The sequence below is a fragment of the Panthera leo genome, chromosome C2, assembly GCF_018350215.1.
Source record: "Panthera leo isolate Ple1 chromosome C2, P.leo_Ple1_pat1.1, whole genome shotgun sequence".
Classification (NCBI taxonomy): domain Eukaryota; kingdom Metazoa; phylum Chordata; class Mammalia; order Carnivora; family Felidae; genus Panthera; species Panthera leo.
The window spans coordinates 108,190,325-108,208,338 of record NC_056687.1 but is presented as its reverse complement, the minus strand read 5'-3'; the positions used below and the strand labels follow the sequence as shown (position 1 = coordinate 108,208,338).

The following is an 18,014-nucleotide window of genomic DNA, read 5'->3' as shown; positions in this document are numbered from 1 at the left end:
ACCCGGGCGCCCCTTGGCATCTGTGATTTGTAAAGGAACTGCAGCCTGGGAGTGGCTTGTAATACTGTGCCTACGTGACCCCTGATTTCAGTTCTCACCGCTCCATTATTGCTTTAAATTCAAAAAGAGCCTGACGGATGCTTCACAAAATGCCACTAGGAATTATATTTAATGCTTCTGTCACAGAACTAACCATCGGCTTAAAATAAGTTCAGGCACGTGTTCATGGAGGGGACAGTCCTGCCTACAGGAAAAAGAGGGGGGGGGGGCGGGGGGAGGGAGAGAGATGCAATCATGGTGTTCTCAAGAACCTGTATCCCTTTTCCAGATAACTCTTTCCTGAAGCTCTGATTTCAGATTTAGGGTTTTCCAGCATTTGACTGACAAAGCTAAGTGTCCTGTTCCCCCATATTGATGTCATTCATTTCTAATATTAGCAGCAGAGCGGCCCAGGTTCACCTGGGAAAGAGGAGCTTTTATTTTGAGTTGAACAAGAGCAGATACTAAAAATGGACACGGTGAGTCTTCCTTCTGGCATATCTGACACAGATAAAATAGGTAAACCAGTGCAGTGAGACTATTTTGAATCGAAAGGGAAAGAAATTCAATCTAATTAGAAATTGGATGCGTTCACAGAATGTTTATGTAGCCTCAATTGTGCGAACGCTGAGGAACTAGAAAATAAAATGAAATTCTGTAAAGCTGTTCTGTTGCATAAAGTCCTGCAAGATCACGAAGTAGTTATGAAAACTCCGTACGTGGGGTGAAGAACATTCCGTGGCATCTGTTACAGCCTAGCGCGGTATGTAAACCTGACCATCATCTGGTGTGATAGCCACACAAACAAGCCTTGATAATATCATTTGTACTCATTAGATCAAATAGGTCCAGTGTTTGGATTTCTGTTACCCAGCAGAGCTGAAATGGATCAGAATATGTGGACAATTGCAACATCTCCATTCCGTGATCACGGAAATTGTGTCGGAATTCTGTGAGCTGAACTGGAGGGAGCTGGTTCCTCCCACCTTCTACATCTACAGAACGAGAAGTATCATCACGTGTTAAGAATGTCTTACAAGGTAGGAGTCTCACAGAGACTCACCCCTGGACACAGTAAGGGCAGTGGATTTAGAGACCAGATATGGCTCCGTGAGAGACAGAAAATGTCTCTCACTTGAAAAACAATCACCTGAGTTTCATCACCATTCCCTGTAGAGAACAAAGACACTGAGAGAGAGGTTAAAGGAAATAAAAACACCAAGGCTCAATGCGTGATCTGTCACCTCTGGATCCACATTTGTAATGGAACTTTTCACATAGCGCAAAATATTCTAAGGCCTTCATTCCGGAAAAGCTGGCCTGGGTGTTTAAACATCAATGGCAAGAAAATGGGCCACATTTAGTACTTGTTTTTTGCTGACAATTCTCGTTTCTTAGGTTTGGTCTTCCAAACCCATAGCAGAGTGATCATTATCTTCCTAAGTCACTGTCATAAGGAAAATAGGTCAGGTCTCCCCACCTTGGTGCTGGGATGTTGTTCAGTAAGTACCCAGTGACAGGACCTTGTCCTCTTTGATTTTGTCACAACAGTGTCTTGCTCTGCACAGTTTTCTGCACTCCCTTTTGTCCTCTGAATCATTGAAAGATTAAAATTAGGTGGAAATTCTTGCTGAGATTTTTTTTTTTCCCATGACACCAACATAGTTACGTGAATACAGGTCTGAGATAGCCCTTTCGTATTCTTCCAAAGACATCCAGGGAGGACATACCTCACTATATGGTAGTTACGTGGATATTTTTCTGTGCCCCTCGGAAAACGTAGAGGATAGAGAGCTCCCTGGAGGTAGAAAGCCAGAATGGGTTCCCCTCTGTATCTCCGTGAGCTGCACATCACTTGGAATGTGGTGACCTCTTAGTAAGTTCTTCCTGAGGCGTCAGTATTGAATATCTCCACCTGGAAGACTGTTGGTTACATACATAGAGTTGACACTTGAACGATGTGAAGGTTAGGAGCACAGACCCCCTGCGCAGTTGAAAGTCTGTGTATAATTTCTGAGTCCCCAAAACCCCAACTGCTAATGGCCTATTGTTGACTGGAAGCCTTACTGATAACATAAGCAGTCAACACATATTTTGTATATTTTTGTATGATATACTGTATCTTTACAGTAAGGTGAGCTAGAGAGGAGAAAATGTTATTATGAAAATCATAAGGAAGAGAAAATATATTTGTAGTACTGTACTGTATTTACTTAAAAAAAAAATCCACGTATGATGGACCCATGCAGTTCAAATCTGTGTTGTTCAAGGTTTGACTGCACTTATGTTTTTTAAAATTTTTTATGATTTTATTTTTTAATATTTTTTTCACATATATATACATATGCATATATGTATATATATACACTTTTTTGTCTTGGTGTAGTCTTTTTTATTCTCCCTACTATAGAGCTTTGGTTCTATATTTCTATCTTTTAAAATCAGACTTTTAGACTAAAAGAAAAATCTTCTGATTTTATATCCTGTGGTTCTCTGAGAAACTACTCAAAGGATCATTTCTTACGCAAACTATTTTCATGGGAGAAGTTCAGTTATTTTTCTCCTATTCAGTTGTTCAAAGTGTTTTTCACACACTCGTTTATGCAATAGTTTCCTTCCAGGTGGATTCACCCACTTCAAATGGGAAAACGTAGCACTAGGTCTGTGAGAGGGGGCGCAGAGTCCGAAAACACCAAAAATAATTATGCTTTGCATTTATCTGCTCTGCAACACCTTAGCACGCATCATCACATTCCGATCCCACAGACGTGATGCTAGATGAATGGCCCAGGCATTAATATTTCATTTTACCAGTGAATAAATTGAACCCCAGAGGTTACCTGGCTAATTTCAACAATAGGTCACAGACCCAGGTCTTTCAACTCCTTGCAGCATAATGCACTTTGGACTATGCTATGAAACTCAATGTGTTGCTTAGGCAGCATTTTATAGACAGGAATAATAAACAGAGGAAAGAAATGAGGCAAAAATGAGAGCACTAGTTACTGCCTCTAAAGAAGCCAAACTGTGGAAGAATCAAGAGAGCACTTAGAAGAACTGAGCTATGTGGCAGTTGGAAAAGTCTGTACTATCTTGTTTGGGGTAGAAACGGGCAGGGGCTGGGGGATTGTGTTCTCCTGAGAGCATCTGATCAGAGAGTAAGGGGTGCACTTTACCACGATCAATTATTTAAGCTTCACCTCTTCACATTAGACCCCTACAAGGTTCTATGAGGCATTCTCTGAGAATTTGATCTCTTCTATGACAGCTGTTTGGCAGAATGGCAGGAAGATGGGATGGGTGTGGGTCTCCACGGGATACCTTACAATGAAGACTAGAGTGCTTAGTTCTCTATTTAGAGAGTGAAAATATATCCCCTCTTTTTGATAAGCTTTTAGGGATGAAAATCAAAGGGATTGATGAAGGAAAAAATAATCACTTAAAAAGGACTATCTGATCTTTAAAAAAAAAAGGGTTTTTTTTAGTGTTTGTTTATTTTGTGAGAGAAGGAGCACAAGCAAGGGGAGGAGGAGAGAGAGGGGGAGGGAGAGAGAGAGGGAGAGAGAGAATCCCAAGCAGGCTCTGCATTGTCAGCGCAAAGCCTGATGCAGGGCTCAATCCCGTGAACTGAGAGATCATGACCAGAGCGAAAATCAACAGTTAGACGCTTAACCGACTGAGCCACCCAGGTGCCCCATTATCTGACCTTGTAGCAATTTTATGGAGCCTTTCATAAAGACATGAGAGGCTCCCCCAACTTATGATGGTTTGACTTAAGGTTTTTTTTGATTTTGTGATGGTGTGAAAGGCATGTGCATTCAATAGAAACCATACTTCTGACTTTGAATTTGGACCTTTTCCCAGGCTAGAAATACATGTTAGGATACTGTCTCATGATACTGGGCAGGAGGCTGCAGCTCCTGGGCAGCCCTGCAATCAAGAAGGTAAATAGCCAATATACTTGCAACCATTGTAGACCCGTCCAACCCTCCTCCTCCTCTTCCTCCTCCTCCTCCTTCTTCTTCTTCCTCCTTTTCCTCTTCCTCCTCCTCCTCTTCCTCCTCCTCCCCCTCCCCCTCCTCTCCTCCTCTTCCTTTCTCTTCTCCTCCTTCTTCTCCTCCTCCTTCTTCCTCTTTCTCTTTCTCTTTCTCCTCCTCCTCTTCTTCCTTTTTCCTCTTCCTCCTTCCTTCCTCCTCCTCCTCCTCCCTGTACAGTAGTCAATAAGTTACATGAGATACTCAACACTTTATTATAAAATAGACTTTGCGTTAGATGATTTTGCTCAATTATAGGCTAACATAAGTGTTCTATAAATGTTTAAGATAGGCTAGGCTAAGCTATGATGTCTGCTGGGTTAGGTGAATTCCATGCGTTTTCAACTTATGATATTTTCAATTTAGGTTGGGTTTCTCAGGACATAACCCCATCAAAGGTCAAGAGATATCTGTAAGTTAGTTTAAATAGCCTAAAGGATCATTTTGAATTTATTCTTCTAATAATTCCCAACCATTAGTAATAATATTCTGTTTTAGAAATCAGTTTGTTGGTTACTCAGCCAACAAAATATTTATTAAGAGTATGCTGTGTGTCAGGTTCTGGTGATAAATGAAAATGAATAATAAATGACTGGATGGTGAATAAAATACAAATTTTGCCCTCAAGGAACTCACATTCTAGAAGGAGAGAGAGAAAATAGATTTGTAAACAAATGGGTAAAGAAGATCATTCAGGCCTGAAAAGCTGCATTTAGCGGGGGACATTTTCATCTTGTGCTGAGCCTGAGCACATTTTGAGCCTCCCAGCACCCAGATGGAGACAAAAGACTCTTCCCAGGACCACAAACCACCTGCAGTTCTGTCTTTACCACAACTCTAGTCAAAAACAATGTCCAAAGGGAGATACAGTATTCCTAGTTAAATGTGAATAGTTTGACCTGACAAAGTCATGACCATGTGTTGCTTTATTTTTATTCTAGGAATCTTGGAAAATCAGGACTCAGAGTTTCTTGCTTGGGTCTTGGTAAGTACCAGGGGTATCCTGTGGGGATGGCCCGGGAGGTGGGAGACTGGGGAGAACACTAAAGGAGTGACTAGGATTATGTTGAGACCCGGTCTCAGGTAAGGAGGGACTTCCTGACTAACATTGCTCCCCTTCTCCTCTGAGCCTTTCCTGCCCAACACAGCCCTCTCCCTCTCTAGGCCCAAAGAGCCACTGTGCTCATGATGCCATATGGGGCCCATCAAGCAGAAACAAATCTGATAATTAAAGCACACTTTAGTGGAAGAAACTTCCCTGTTACTCACGTTCAGCAAAGGTGAAGAACCTCGTTGTATGCATTTGTACGCTCACCCGCCTGTAGCTTCATCTGGATTTTTTTTTCTATCCTTCTTTTCCCTTTGCCTAATTTACTCGCTTACTTTTTTCTATTGTTACGTACTTTGTGTACTTTTATGATGTACCTTAAATACTCTGAGGCAATATATATAAATAATATATATATGTAAATACATATATTATTCCTCCCAGAAAATGTTAATATCTAAACAAGACTAAGTTAGAGATGGCAATGGTAACAGCATGAGAATGAGTCTGAAATGGTGAAATGTGACTATGAGACTTGGGGAGGGAATAAGGCTTCCTGATTTCTCCCACATATGAGAAAAAGCAGCCCTGGTGTTTGGACCTTTTGACACCATGAGAACTATCCTTGTAACCTAAGAGGGTCTAGACCATGATGGCAGCTGAGGAGGTGCTGACAAGTGATCAGATTACGGCTCTGCTTTGAAGGTAGAGGCTGGCAGATTCTTTGTTTGATTCTTTGTGGAGTGGAGGACAAAGGAGGAGAGGCAAAGATGATGGGGGTGGGAGGGTTTGCTTGAACAGCGGAAAGGATGCAGCTACCAGCAAATGAAATGTGGGAGAAGGAAGGAGGAAAGATTTAGAGAGGGGGAGAAGGGAGATTGATTTGGTTGTATTGTTTCTGATACCTGTTAGATATCCAAGACAAAAAGGTCAAATAGGTAAATGGGTGTATGAATCTGGACTTTAGAGAAGAGGCGTGGGTCACGTACATGACTTGAAAGTCATCAACGTGCGGATGCTGTTTAAGCCTTAAGACTAGATGAGGACACATGGGACTGAGTATAGATGAAACACAAGAGCACGGGGTCCGAGACCTGGGGAATCCAACATTAAGAAATCAGGAAAATGAGCAAAAGCCAATCAAGAAAACTGAAAAGAAGCAGTCAGGGCAGTAGGCAGAGACCCAGGAGAATGCAGAGTCCTGGAATGCAGCTGAAGAAATTACTTAAAGGAGGACGAAGTGACCAACCCTATCAAATGCTGCTCACAGGTCAAGCAAGATGAGGTCCAAGAATTAATCATACAGCAGCAAGGCGGTCACTGATGACTTTGAAAAGATCAGTTTGGGGAGGTGGAGAGCTCATGCATGATTGAAGAGGGCATGGGAAGTAAATAGCTGGTGGATACGCTTTTCATGACTCTGTCTATAAAAGGAAGCAGAGAATGGAGAGGCAGACGGATAGGCGGGCACAGTCAGAGAGAGTGCTCTTACACATGGAAGAAATGACAGCGTATTTGTACGCTGAGAAGGAAATCCTTTTGAGAAGGAAAAAAAAATAATGTAGGAGAGGAGAGAAAAATACCTAGAATGATTTCTTGAAGACACAAGAAGAGAGTAACTTGAAAGCAGGCAGAGTACATGGGCTTTGAAGCTGCTGGGTGGGTTGGCGGTATCTCGGAGACGTTCTTTTGTTGCTTCTATATTCTCAGTGCAAATCAGGAGCAAGGGTCATCGGCTGCTAGTGATGATGGGAAGCAGGTGTTGAAAGTCGGGTGAGAAAGAGGACATCCAGGAGAGCAGAAGGGTGTATGGACCGAGGGATACGTCGGAGTGGCTGGATGGCATTAAGGATCTGCTTGAGATTCATGCTAATAAATTAGAAATGCGACCATCTCTGTGGCTGGGTGTTTTTCCTGCAGCCACACTCAGCTGTTCAGATGGGGTTTTTCAAGGGCATATGATGAAAAAGAGAAGCCAAGAAGCTGAGAGTTTATGGAAAGGGGTGATTATAATGGTGGACCTCAGAGTTTAAACTGAGCAGAGAGGAAAATGAGGACTAAATCCAGGGATATGATCCACAAGTAAATGAGGAGATGGCAGGACAATAGAAAATGGGTAGGATTGATGAATTGTACAAACAGAAGGACCAGAGCATTGTTGGAATAAGAGCAGTAGAGACAGTAAGTTTGAAGGATAGAAAGTGGCAGTTAGAAAGGAGGATGCTTGAAACTGAGGTTTGGGACATTCAGTTGGGGTAGTAACAAGTCTAAGGTGTGTCCATGGGCAGAGGGTGGCTGAGGTTGTGTTGAAGACAAGATCGGTGGAGAGGAGGAGGTTAAGAAACCGAGAGATAAAGGCGCAGGGAAGGATTATCTTTGGAGTCCCTGAAATCACTCTAAAGTATGGCAAAATTAATATTGAAGAGAGGGACACTGAGCCAGAGCTAAAATTTTCAGAGCCTAAGAGAGAATGACCAGGGGTGGCTAAGCAACTACAACATTGGGGCCTGGTGATGTGGGATTCAAAGTGGTGAGCAGGCACCAAGAAAGCATTGGAAGGATTTCTTGGCCCCTGTTGAACGAGAGTGTGGGGACCACGGAGGGGATGGTAGTGAATGAATTAAAGGTAGTGGCAATTCTGCCTCCTTTTACTGTATTTCAAAGATATTGAAGGCTATAGATGCCCGAGCTTTTCTGATTCTCCCTAATGATATGATTTGGGTGGTGAGGGTGGTCTTCGATTACCATAAGTCAAAGGAAATTTGGCACTTGCTTAATTTATGGCTCTGATCTTGTTGTCATTTACTTGTCTTTGAAAGACTCTGGAGGTTCATTATCAGAGATAGTCTGACCTTAGTCTTTTTAAGAATGTGCTTTATGGTAAATAATTATTCACTATTTGTTTTTGAAAGAAATTACCTATAAATATAAATTAAGAAATATAGTGAAAAAATCATAGACCAATGATCTCATAGAGTCTGTATCTATGGCGGAAAATAAGTTAGTCAAAAGTACATAGAAAACTCAAGCCAAAGCCCTTAAAGTTATAAAAAAAAAAAATTCAGGTGTTTCTGAAGGGCCACATGGAAATGAGTCTCCAGAGGGCAGACTGTAGTTTTTAAAAAACCCAGTGTGTGTGTGTGTGTGTGTGTGTGCTATTGGTATTTTGGTGAACTTTGAAACAGAACTCTGATTCAGGTGTAGCAAGTCCTGATTTGAGCTTTCCATTTTTCTGAGAGCCTAAACACTTGTGATAAGACATTGCATGAAAAATAGGAGGAAACAAAGAAGTTCATGGGACTGACTTCATTCAAAACAGGTAAAACGTTTGGTTGAATGATCATTTCTTTGAGCGCTTTTCTAAGGGCCTCTGTAAGCCAGAGGAGACGGAAAACATCATAGAAAGGAATATGTACCAGGCTTAATCTATCTGGCTCTGCAGACCCCAGTTCTCAAATCCAGGAGGAGCCAGTTTTACCGCTGCAGGCTCAGGATGTCTGCTCAGTTACAGCCTATGTTCAACTGAGGCTTTGGAAATTAGGTATTAAATGTACCAAGCAGGGGCTAAGCATTCGACTCTTGATTTTGGCTCAGGTCATGATCTCGTGGTTGTAAGATCGATCCCCAGGTCAGACTCTGCACGGGGCATGGAGCATCCTTAAGATTCTCCCTCTGCCCCTCCCACAGGCACTCACGTGTGCTGTCTCTCTCTCAAAAGAAAATAAAAATAAGTAGATACATAAATGTCCCAAGCAATCACACCATTACAGTTGTCTTTTATCAAAATATTCTAAAGGTCATAGTTAAAGCTAACAGTCCTGACTTTCTGTTCTACCAGAGGACAGGCTGGCAAGCTTCCTTTTCATAAACTAAGAACATGTGTAAATGGGAACAGAAAGATGAAATCACTTAAGGATAAACTGAAGACACCTCTGAAGGCACATGGCTCTGCCAGCTATTGAAATGTGGGAAGAAATTAAGCGGCCAAACCCATCTATGGGTTGCTTATGGCTGGCCTGGTTTGTAAATACATTGACCAGTGCTATCAAGCCCCAACGTCAAAGAACCTTATGGCGAAAAAAGTAAATCTACCAAGGAGTGAGTGAAAATCATCTACTAGAATGTGGGATCATCTTCTGAGACAGAAAGAGTCAAGTTGATGTATTCACTCATTCATTTGTTCATTCGTTTACTCATTCATTCTCAGCAAATGCTTAGGAAGCGAGACATTTTGCTGGTTATAGGGGATACCAAGATGAAAGCGGCAAGGATCCTGCTCTCACATCGCTCACACAGTAGGAGTTAGACGTGTGGAAACAGACACTACGTTTGCCAGATGCCAGGATAAGATGAACCAAGCCTGAGGAAAGTCTCCTGAAGAACTTGGGGAGAACTTCACAGAGAAGGTGCTGCTATAGAGTTGAGACTTGAAGGAAATCACCAAGTGGAGAAGGGCAAAGGATTCAAGACAGAGGGAGAAGCACGAGCCTGGAGGGAGACCCCGTGGAGCGGGAGGTGCTTGGGGAAACGCTAGTGTTTGTGCAGAATATTGTGAAGGCAGGGTGTCAGGGAACCACGAGGAATGTGCCTGGAAGGAAAGCCAGGCCTGACCATGAGAGCCCTTGTTTACCTTGCTAAGTCATGTAGCTCGTGTCTTCTGCATCTCTGGTGTTCCTCCAAGTCCTGAGGTCCCCAGGTCACAAGGGAACGCTTGGGGGTGAGACACAGACAGGGATCCATCTCACTCCACCCTTTTTCTTCCATTGCCACAGCCTTTATCAAAGGAGCTCCACTTTTTCTAAAGGTAAAGATAAATAGAACAAATTTTAATGTAAATTTAAATGTAAACTTTTTAAAGTAAATTTATATTTTAAATGTAAATTTAAAAAAATTATTTTTGAGAGAGAGAGAGAGAGTGAGCAGGAGAGGGGCAGAGAGAGAGGGAGACACAGAATCTGAAGCAGGCTCCAGGCTCTGAGCTGTCAGCACAGAGCCCGACGCAGGGCTTGAACTCATGGACCGCGAGATCATGACCTGAGCCAAAGTCAGACATTTAACTGACTGAGCCACCTATAAATTAAAAAATTTTAATGCAATGTGTAATAAATGACCATCTTTTATTTTTTATTTTATTTTATTTATTTTTTTGTTTTAGAGACAGAGCACATGAGTGGGGGAGAGAGGCAGAGGGAGAGAGGAGAGAATCTTAAGCAGGCTTCATACTCAGCACTGATCCCAATGTGGAGCTTGATCCCACAACCCTGGGATCGTGATCCAAACCAAATGCTCAACTGACTGAGCCACCCAGGTGCCCCAATGACTGTATGTTTTAGAGCAATTCTGGGTTCACTGCAAAATTGAGTAGAAAGGATAGATGGCTCCCCTTGCCCCACATATACACTGCCTGCCCCACTATCAACATCCCATACCAGAGTGTCACCTTTGTGACAGTCCTACATTGACACGTCCGTATCACCCAAACTGTAATTACCTTAGGTGTGTGCATAACTCTTGGTGTCGTATGTTCTGTGGGTTTAGACAAATGTATAATAATGTGTAGTCCTCATTATAGTATCATACAGGTAATCTCACTGCCCTAAAACTCCTCTGTGCTCTGCCTCTTTATCTCTCCCTCCCCCTCACCCCTGGCAATCACTGGTTCTTTTACTATCTCCATAGTTTCGTGTTTTCCAGAATTTCATAGAGTATGGACATCACACAGTATGTAGCCTTTTCATATTGGCTTCATCACTTAGCAGTATGCGTTTACGGTTCCTCTATGTCTTTTCATGGCTTAATAGCTCATTTTTCTGTAGGGCTTCAGATTCCATTTTGAAGGAGGTGGGCAAGAAGGATCCTTCTGCCAAAAAAACCCAAAACACCCAAGAAGTTTGAAAATCCTATTCTAGCTTGTGAAAAGCCACTTAAGCACTTGGATCAAGAGCAAGACATCGTCCAGTGTAGTAGGCTTGTTTCTGACAGCGATATGAAGGCTGGCTTGAGGGAAAGGGTTGAGACTGGAGACAAGGAGAGGAATTAGGAGTCAAGTGATGAGGCAGTACTACAGGAAGCATTAAAGATATACAGAAAGGAGAGAATTATTTAGGAAGAAGAATAAACAGGATTTGGCAACTTGGGAATGCAGAATGAGAAGTCTCCCTGAGCAGGGGAGGTTGCTAGGGTTCCCGGATGGGGCATCAAGGTAGACGAGCTAAAATCTCAGAAGGGAGAAATGCAGAAGGAACAGTAAGAGGAAGGAGGGCTTGAAGAAGCAGGAGCATTGTGGGGGCGGTGACCCCCCGAGAGACCTTCAACTTATTTATTTTTTTTTAAGTGTTATTTATTTACTTAGAGAAAGTGCAAGTGAGAGAGGGGCAGAGAAAGAGAGAGGGGGAGAGAGAAAGAATCCCAAGCAGACTCCACACCATCAGCTCGGAGCTCTATGCAGGGCTCTAACTCATGAATTGCAAGATCATGACCTGAGCCGAAGTTGGACGCATAACTGACCGAGCCACTCTAGCACCCTGAGCCCTTCAGCTTCTGGTTTCAGAGATCCAGAGGGCATAAGGAGTGATGGAAGGAGCTCTGGGCTGCAAACAGAGACCCAGGAACTTCTAGCAAGGCAAACCTGTGCTTGTCATTGAGGTCACCTGCGAATACAGAGGACTGGCCTTTTGGGGCAGATTTAGGGCATCTGCCTTCTAGAGTCTGCCAGGCTGTATGCTCCCTGAGAGCAGAGACCAACTCTGTTTTTTCCTGTACCCTTGTTGTATCTTTAGCAGAACACAATATCTGGCACGTAGTAGGCGATCAACAGTGTTTATTGAATGGCTGACAAGATAGATGGATCATTGGCTAAGTAATGGCAAAAAGCACACGGGGTGATAGTGAAGATCCAGCTGAAGTTAGAAATCACGAATCGCTGAGGACCAGCCAGCCCGGTTCTTTGGGTTTTTTCCAGCAGCGTATCAATGCCGAAACAGTGAAGGCCAAGTGGAAGTGGGAGGTGGGAAGTGGGGAGAGGACACAGAAAGGTCCAATGTTGAGGATTGTCCCAGAGTGGGTTAGGGGCCAGGGGATGTGCTGCATACACAGTGACATGGAGTCCAGCCTGGGGTGGGGCTCAGAGCTGTATCAACAGTTAGAAGGGTATCTGCCCACACCCTGAGTTACCCCACACGGTCTCACATTAGAAGCAGAGGCCTGTCTGACTGATGCCATGGGAAGTGACACACCATAGTGGGTAGCTGCTCCTACAGGTGCTTGAAAGAGGCTGACTTTACCCTGCACTGTGTACTCTGGGATATACTTGCTTCCCTCCAGATAAGATGTTTGCAAGAAAAAGGGCTTGTGATGGTTCTTTTTATTTGTCAGCTTGCCTGGGCCACAGGGTGCCCGGATTTGTAGTCAAACATTAATCTGGGAGTGTCCTGAGGGTGTTTTTGGGTGAGATTAACAACTGAATTGGTAGACTAAGTAAAGCCGGATGGCCCTGGATGGCCCTGCTGAATGTGGGTTGGGTGGTCCTCATTCAGTCAATTGAAGCCTGAATAGTACAAAAAGGCTGACCCTCCTTGGAGGAGGGAAACTCCTCCTGCCTGAGTGCTTTGAGCTGGAACAGCAGACGTTTCAGACCTTTGGACTTAAACTGAAATATTGTTTCTTCTCTGCTCTCAAGCCTGCTGGCTTTTGGACTAGAACTGAAACCATGGGCTCTTCCCATTCTCAGGCCTCCAGACTTGGACTGAATCTACACAGCAGTTCTCTTGGGTCTCCAGCTTGCAGATGTCAGATCTTGGGACTTCTCAGCCTTCCATTAATGTGAGCCAATTCCTTAGAGTAAATCTATATATATACGTCTATTGAGATAGATAGATCTATATATCTATATACACAAGTCTATATAGAGATTTTATATTTTAGTATAATTATATAAATATTTACATATAAAAAGGTATATAATAAGGAATTATATAAAAAAAATTATAAGATTCAGTTTCCCTAGAGAACCCTGACTAATGAAAACATTTTGCTAGTTTTTTAAAACATCACACAGGTGTGTGTGTGGCAAGCCAAGCAGCCAGATATTTCCTGGAAGTGACACGATATAGGGAGATGAGGGAACACAGATGGGGGGATATGTGGTCACATGCTCATAGAATAGATATACCTATAGAATACCATCATCCTGGGCGCCCGGGTGGCTCAGTCAGTTAAGCATCTGACTCTTGATTTCGGCTCAAGTCATGATCGCACAGTCATAGAGCCTCGCATTGGCTTCTGCACGGAGCCTGCCTGGGATTCTCTCTCTCTCCCTCTCTGCCCTTACTAGCACTGTCATGCTCTCTCTCTCTTTCTCTCTCAAAATAGTAGATAAACTTAAAAAAAATTAATAATACCATCATCCCACAGGAGGTCTGGGCTGTTCTCTGGTCAGGAAGGGCGTTTTCTTCAGTGCTACCAGACAGGGTTAGGTCTGGGTGTAAGTAGTGAAAAGGAACACCCCATGCCTCCAGGGCCCTGTTTTACACAAGCCTTGAGGCTGTAACTTACTGGGCGGTGCAAACTGCCTCTACCATCAGCATGTTTTGTGTTCTTTAGGCAGCCCTTCACACTTCATTCTCCTAGAGTAAAATATTTAACACCTTGGAGAGCCTACACTGACTCTCTCAAGAGGTGTTTCTTCTCCACTGTGACCACACATCAGAATTACGTGTGGTGCTTTAAAAAATGCAGGTAGCCAGTCTCCGTCCAGACCTCTGGAGTGAGAAGACCCTGAGGTCCGCTCAGGCTGCAGGTGTTTTTAAAAGGCCTCACTAATGATTCTGAGACGGTGACAGGGTTGGAAGCCATTGCCCCAACCAGGTGGAAGGAGACTGAGACGGGTATGACCTGGGACTGGTGAGCCAGGAGCCAGCAGCCAGCATCTGTGACCCCCTCCTGCTAGCCCCTGGAGCTGGCCTGAGGCATCTCCACCTGACCGGCAGGCTCCCAGAGGAGAACCTGCCCAGATTGAGCTCGCCTTCCCTTCCATTCAGCACCCGCCACCTGGGCCTGTCTTGCCTTATGCCCTTCCCTGATCAGGGCAACCTTCCAGAGCAAAAGCGGTGAGTCGTAAGAATAAACCTTGTGGGCTTCTTTTTAATGTGTTGCATATGTGCACAATGTACTGGCTTGTCTGCCTCTGCCTGAGAGATGCTCTCACTGAACTAAATATTCTGACACTAGGAGAAGATGACATAAAATATTTAACATGGATGGCATTATTTTTGTGACACCCTTCGTGAGTCTCATTCTTGTAGCAAGGCCAGTGTAAACGAGCCACTTTGCCTATTATTATAATAACACAACAACAACAAATATTTATGAAGTGCCTCTAAGACACTTGAGAAACAATTTAAAAAGTACAGTTTCTTCCCTTAGAGAGTTTACCAATTTTTCTTCCTGACACGGTGAGTTATCTTAAGACCAAAATACCCACAAAATTGAAACACTGCGTGGATAGCAAACATACGACAAGAGAATCCGAGGCTGGAAAGTCTACCTTGAATAACTGCCATGGTGCCTACACATTAAAAACTGAGCAGGCATTTGTACTTGTACGAGATTGTTTTAGGGTATTTCTTCCTCATTTCCTACTTTCATCAATTAAATGCGTAAGGTTTGCTGAGAACCTGCTTATACTGTGAATGGCCAGTGATTGCGGGCCGTGTGCCTTTGCCTTCCCTCCTAGAGTGTATTAAGAGCTAAGATAGAGCCAGCCGGAGAGAGCAGCTGCCTCAGAGCTGGGGCCAGGGAAGAGCTTGGGAAGAGAAAACAAAGGAGTCTCTAACAACCCCATCTTCACCCCCCACTTTTACAAGGATGAGTGGCCCTCACTTCCTAACTTATGATTGACAAATGAAGCCAGTCTTTGTACAACCGCCAGGTAGCAGGGGAGAGAAGGTCCTCCAGAGACCCAGATGCAGGCCATTTGCTGGAACTGATAATTATACACAGGGTCTCACACATATGAGAGGGGTCATTAGTCCTTGCAGTCACAACCCCCTATACAGATGAGAAAAACAGAGGCAGGGATGATGGGGGTTTGGAGTGGAATGACGGGGGTCTGGAGTTGATGGCCAAGAAAGAATTCTTGAGACATCTTTGTTGCAACAAGGGGATTTTATTAAAGCACGGGGAGAGGACCCACAGGCAGGAAGAGCTGCACTGGAATGGTGAGGAGTGACTGGTTATATACTATGGAGTTGAGGGAGGTAAGGGCAAGAGGAAGGGCTCCAGAGGGACTTTGATATGTCAAAGAAGACTCCTAAGATACTGGAGTCCTTGCTCTTGTCAAGCTAAAGTTGTTTTCCCTCTAGTCAGGCATTAACATTAGGACAGTAGGGGGTTCCTGGAGAAATGGTTCAGTCTGTATTTGCCTCAAGTATTTGTCAATGAGCTGCAGGTTATAAGGAAGTTTAATCTGACCTATCATTTCCTTCTTGTCTTTGTTCCCCACATCACTCCAGAGGGGACGGTGATGTCGGAGCTCCAGGAAACTGAGTTTATGGGTTTTTGAAGATTAGGCTACTGATAAAATGGCCATTTTCTTGTAATTTACTGAGATATTTGTGAACTGATGGAGACTCCTGTCCTGTATGACTGTGATCTCCATCAGTTAACCATTTGTTTTTCCCTTTCCTTTGTTCTTGGGCAGCCAGGAGTGCCCGGGGAATATCACACATATCCCACCTGGGGGGACAGGCCATAGCTTGCCTTAGGCTCCCTCATCAGGAAGAGGGGAAATGTCTTGTCCAAGTCCAGTGGTAGAGACAGCAGAGCCCACACCTCCTGCCTCTGGCCCGGCCACCAGCCACCTGATCCTTACTTCTTCTCCGCCCGCAGCCTCCAAGTGCCCACAGCCTCTTCCCGGCCTCAGGTTCCTCCTCGAGAAGTGAATGGCTGGACCAGACATGGGAGGCTCATTCTAGCTCTAACAGTCATGATGTGGGCAGTGATCAAGTTCCGCATGACTCCAGAGTGGCGGCTGGGTGAAAATGCCCACAGTCTACTGTAGAACTAGAGAATGGGGGTGTCGGAATGACTCCGGGAATCACTCAGGGCAGGCAATCACAGCTCCACGGACAGCATGGGGGCCAGAATGCACATCTCATGGCCCATGGCCCAGTGCGCTCTCTCTGGAAGAGATTTCCAAGTAAGAATACAAGTGAGTGCAGACCTTTTGTGTTCCCCTGGATGCCCTGAAGGAAGCTCCTAACTCCCGACTTAACCTCCTGAGCACATTGCCCTAAAGACGTCAGCTAGTCCTGCCTGTGGTTCCTCTACTCTAAGAAGAAGCCTGACGAAGGCACACCTTATGTACGTGCAAGTCTATTCATGTTGTTTACCTGGCATTTGCCCTGTACATGAATTTTATAAAGATTACACTTATAAGACTATTTTCTTAAACCATAAAAACCCAAATGGAAGTTTGAGAAAGTTTCCGAATTTCAATCAGCAAAGTTGAGTTCCTCTAATTGTGAGGCTAGAATTCGAGGGACTCATCCGTTGGGGTGCTGACCTTCTGTGGAATGGGGTGCCCAGATTAAGAGAGTGTGGGGCTGAGGGGAGCCCTCGGAGGGCGTCGCACATGCCTGAGGGGGTGACCGGCTGTAGGTCCACACAGGAGGGGAAATGCGTGGCGTTTCATACCTATGCCTTAGAGGCCTCCTGGATGAAATTAGGAATAAAATCCCAACTCCTTTTACGTCTGTTGAGTGTGAATCCTTCAGAAGCCTTCTTGAATAAGTGAACAGAAAACTCAGCCAAAGCAAAGTGAAAACCTCAGCTTAAGCCAAAACAGAAAATTCTAGGCTCGTGTGGGCAGTGGACACTTTAATGGCCTGATCCAGGGATCAGACTGTGAACTCTGCATGCTGGAGGTCTCATTCTCAGGCTGCCCTCAGAGTGACAACATGGCTGTAGCAGCCCCAAGCCTCCTATAAATATTGGTTCCGGCTGGCGTATGTATCCGTCCCTGAACCAATTACTGAAGGAATCCAGTCAACCAAGAACCAGCCCTGAAGCTGCAGAAGGGCTTAAATCTACAGAATGCAGATGCCCAAAGGAAATTTAAAGGACCCTTGCGTAAAAAGCACTGTGTTCCAGACAAATCCTTGGAACCGGAAAACCCTCCCCCACCCTTGTTTTTGCTTTTCTGAGTTTTTCTATGTCTTTGGCGGCCAAGGTTAAAAATGACTGTCTCCCAGGCTTTTCTACAGTGTGAGGTACACGCAGAGTCTGGTGACCTTGGAGGGTGTTCATTTCTTGCTCCCTCAGTTTGCCAAATCGACCATACTTTTCCTCCAGAGGGGCAATATGTCCCTTTGTCTTTTTAATAGACTCTCCTTTACATTTTGCCCCAAATGTTGAAGGATCAGAGAGCCCCAGGCTCATTTACAAATAAGAGCGTCATCCTAACACCTGGATGACAAAAATACGCAAAACCTCCCGAAGAGCAAAGCAGAAAATACATTAGTGGTCATTTTACATCTGACGACTAATTAAAATGGGAAGGGGGAAGAGGCTACCCAACATGTAATTATAGAAAACGTGATGAGGGAACGAGCAGTTGCTGAGTTAGAGCTGACGGCCTAGCCATGGGGCTCCCTTCAGGCTGTGCAGGAGGAAGCAGAAGGATGGAAAGTGCTGGCGGGGCTCTGCTTATGGTGACTGGAAACAAGTTTTCTGTGGGACTTTGTTTTTCTTTTTGGTCGCTCACTCCCCTTCCCTCCCAAGCATCCCCATGCTGCTCAATGCTGCTCTTTCCTTCAGCCCTTGCTGGGCAGAAAGTGCAGCCTGCTCGGCAGATATGGGAAGCAGATACGCGTAACCACTGGCTGAAGAGAGGA

At 44.4% G+C, this 18,014-nt stretch overlaps 1 protein-coding gene across 4 annotated transcripts in view; it reads left to right on the top strand.

Moving 5' to 3' along the window:
* KCNAB1 (potassium voltage-gated channel subfamily A regulatory beta subunit 1) overlaps positions 1-18,014 on the top strand; it is a 391,903-nt gene that overhangs the window by 259,982 nt on the left and 113,907 nt on the right. For 3 of the 4 annotated variants that reach the window (XM_042954544.1, XM_042954546.1, XM_042954545.1), the window contains exon 2: positions 5,015-5,058. In XM_042954544.1, the coding sequence (XP_042810478.1) occupies positions 5,015-5,058 (44 nt within the window). Of the gene's footprint in view, positions 1-1,055; positions 1,080-5,014; positions 5,059-18,014 lie in introns of those variants that run through there. The other variant, XM_042954547.1, reaches the window with a different exon arrangement.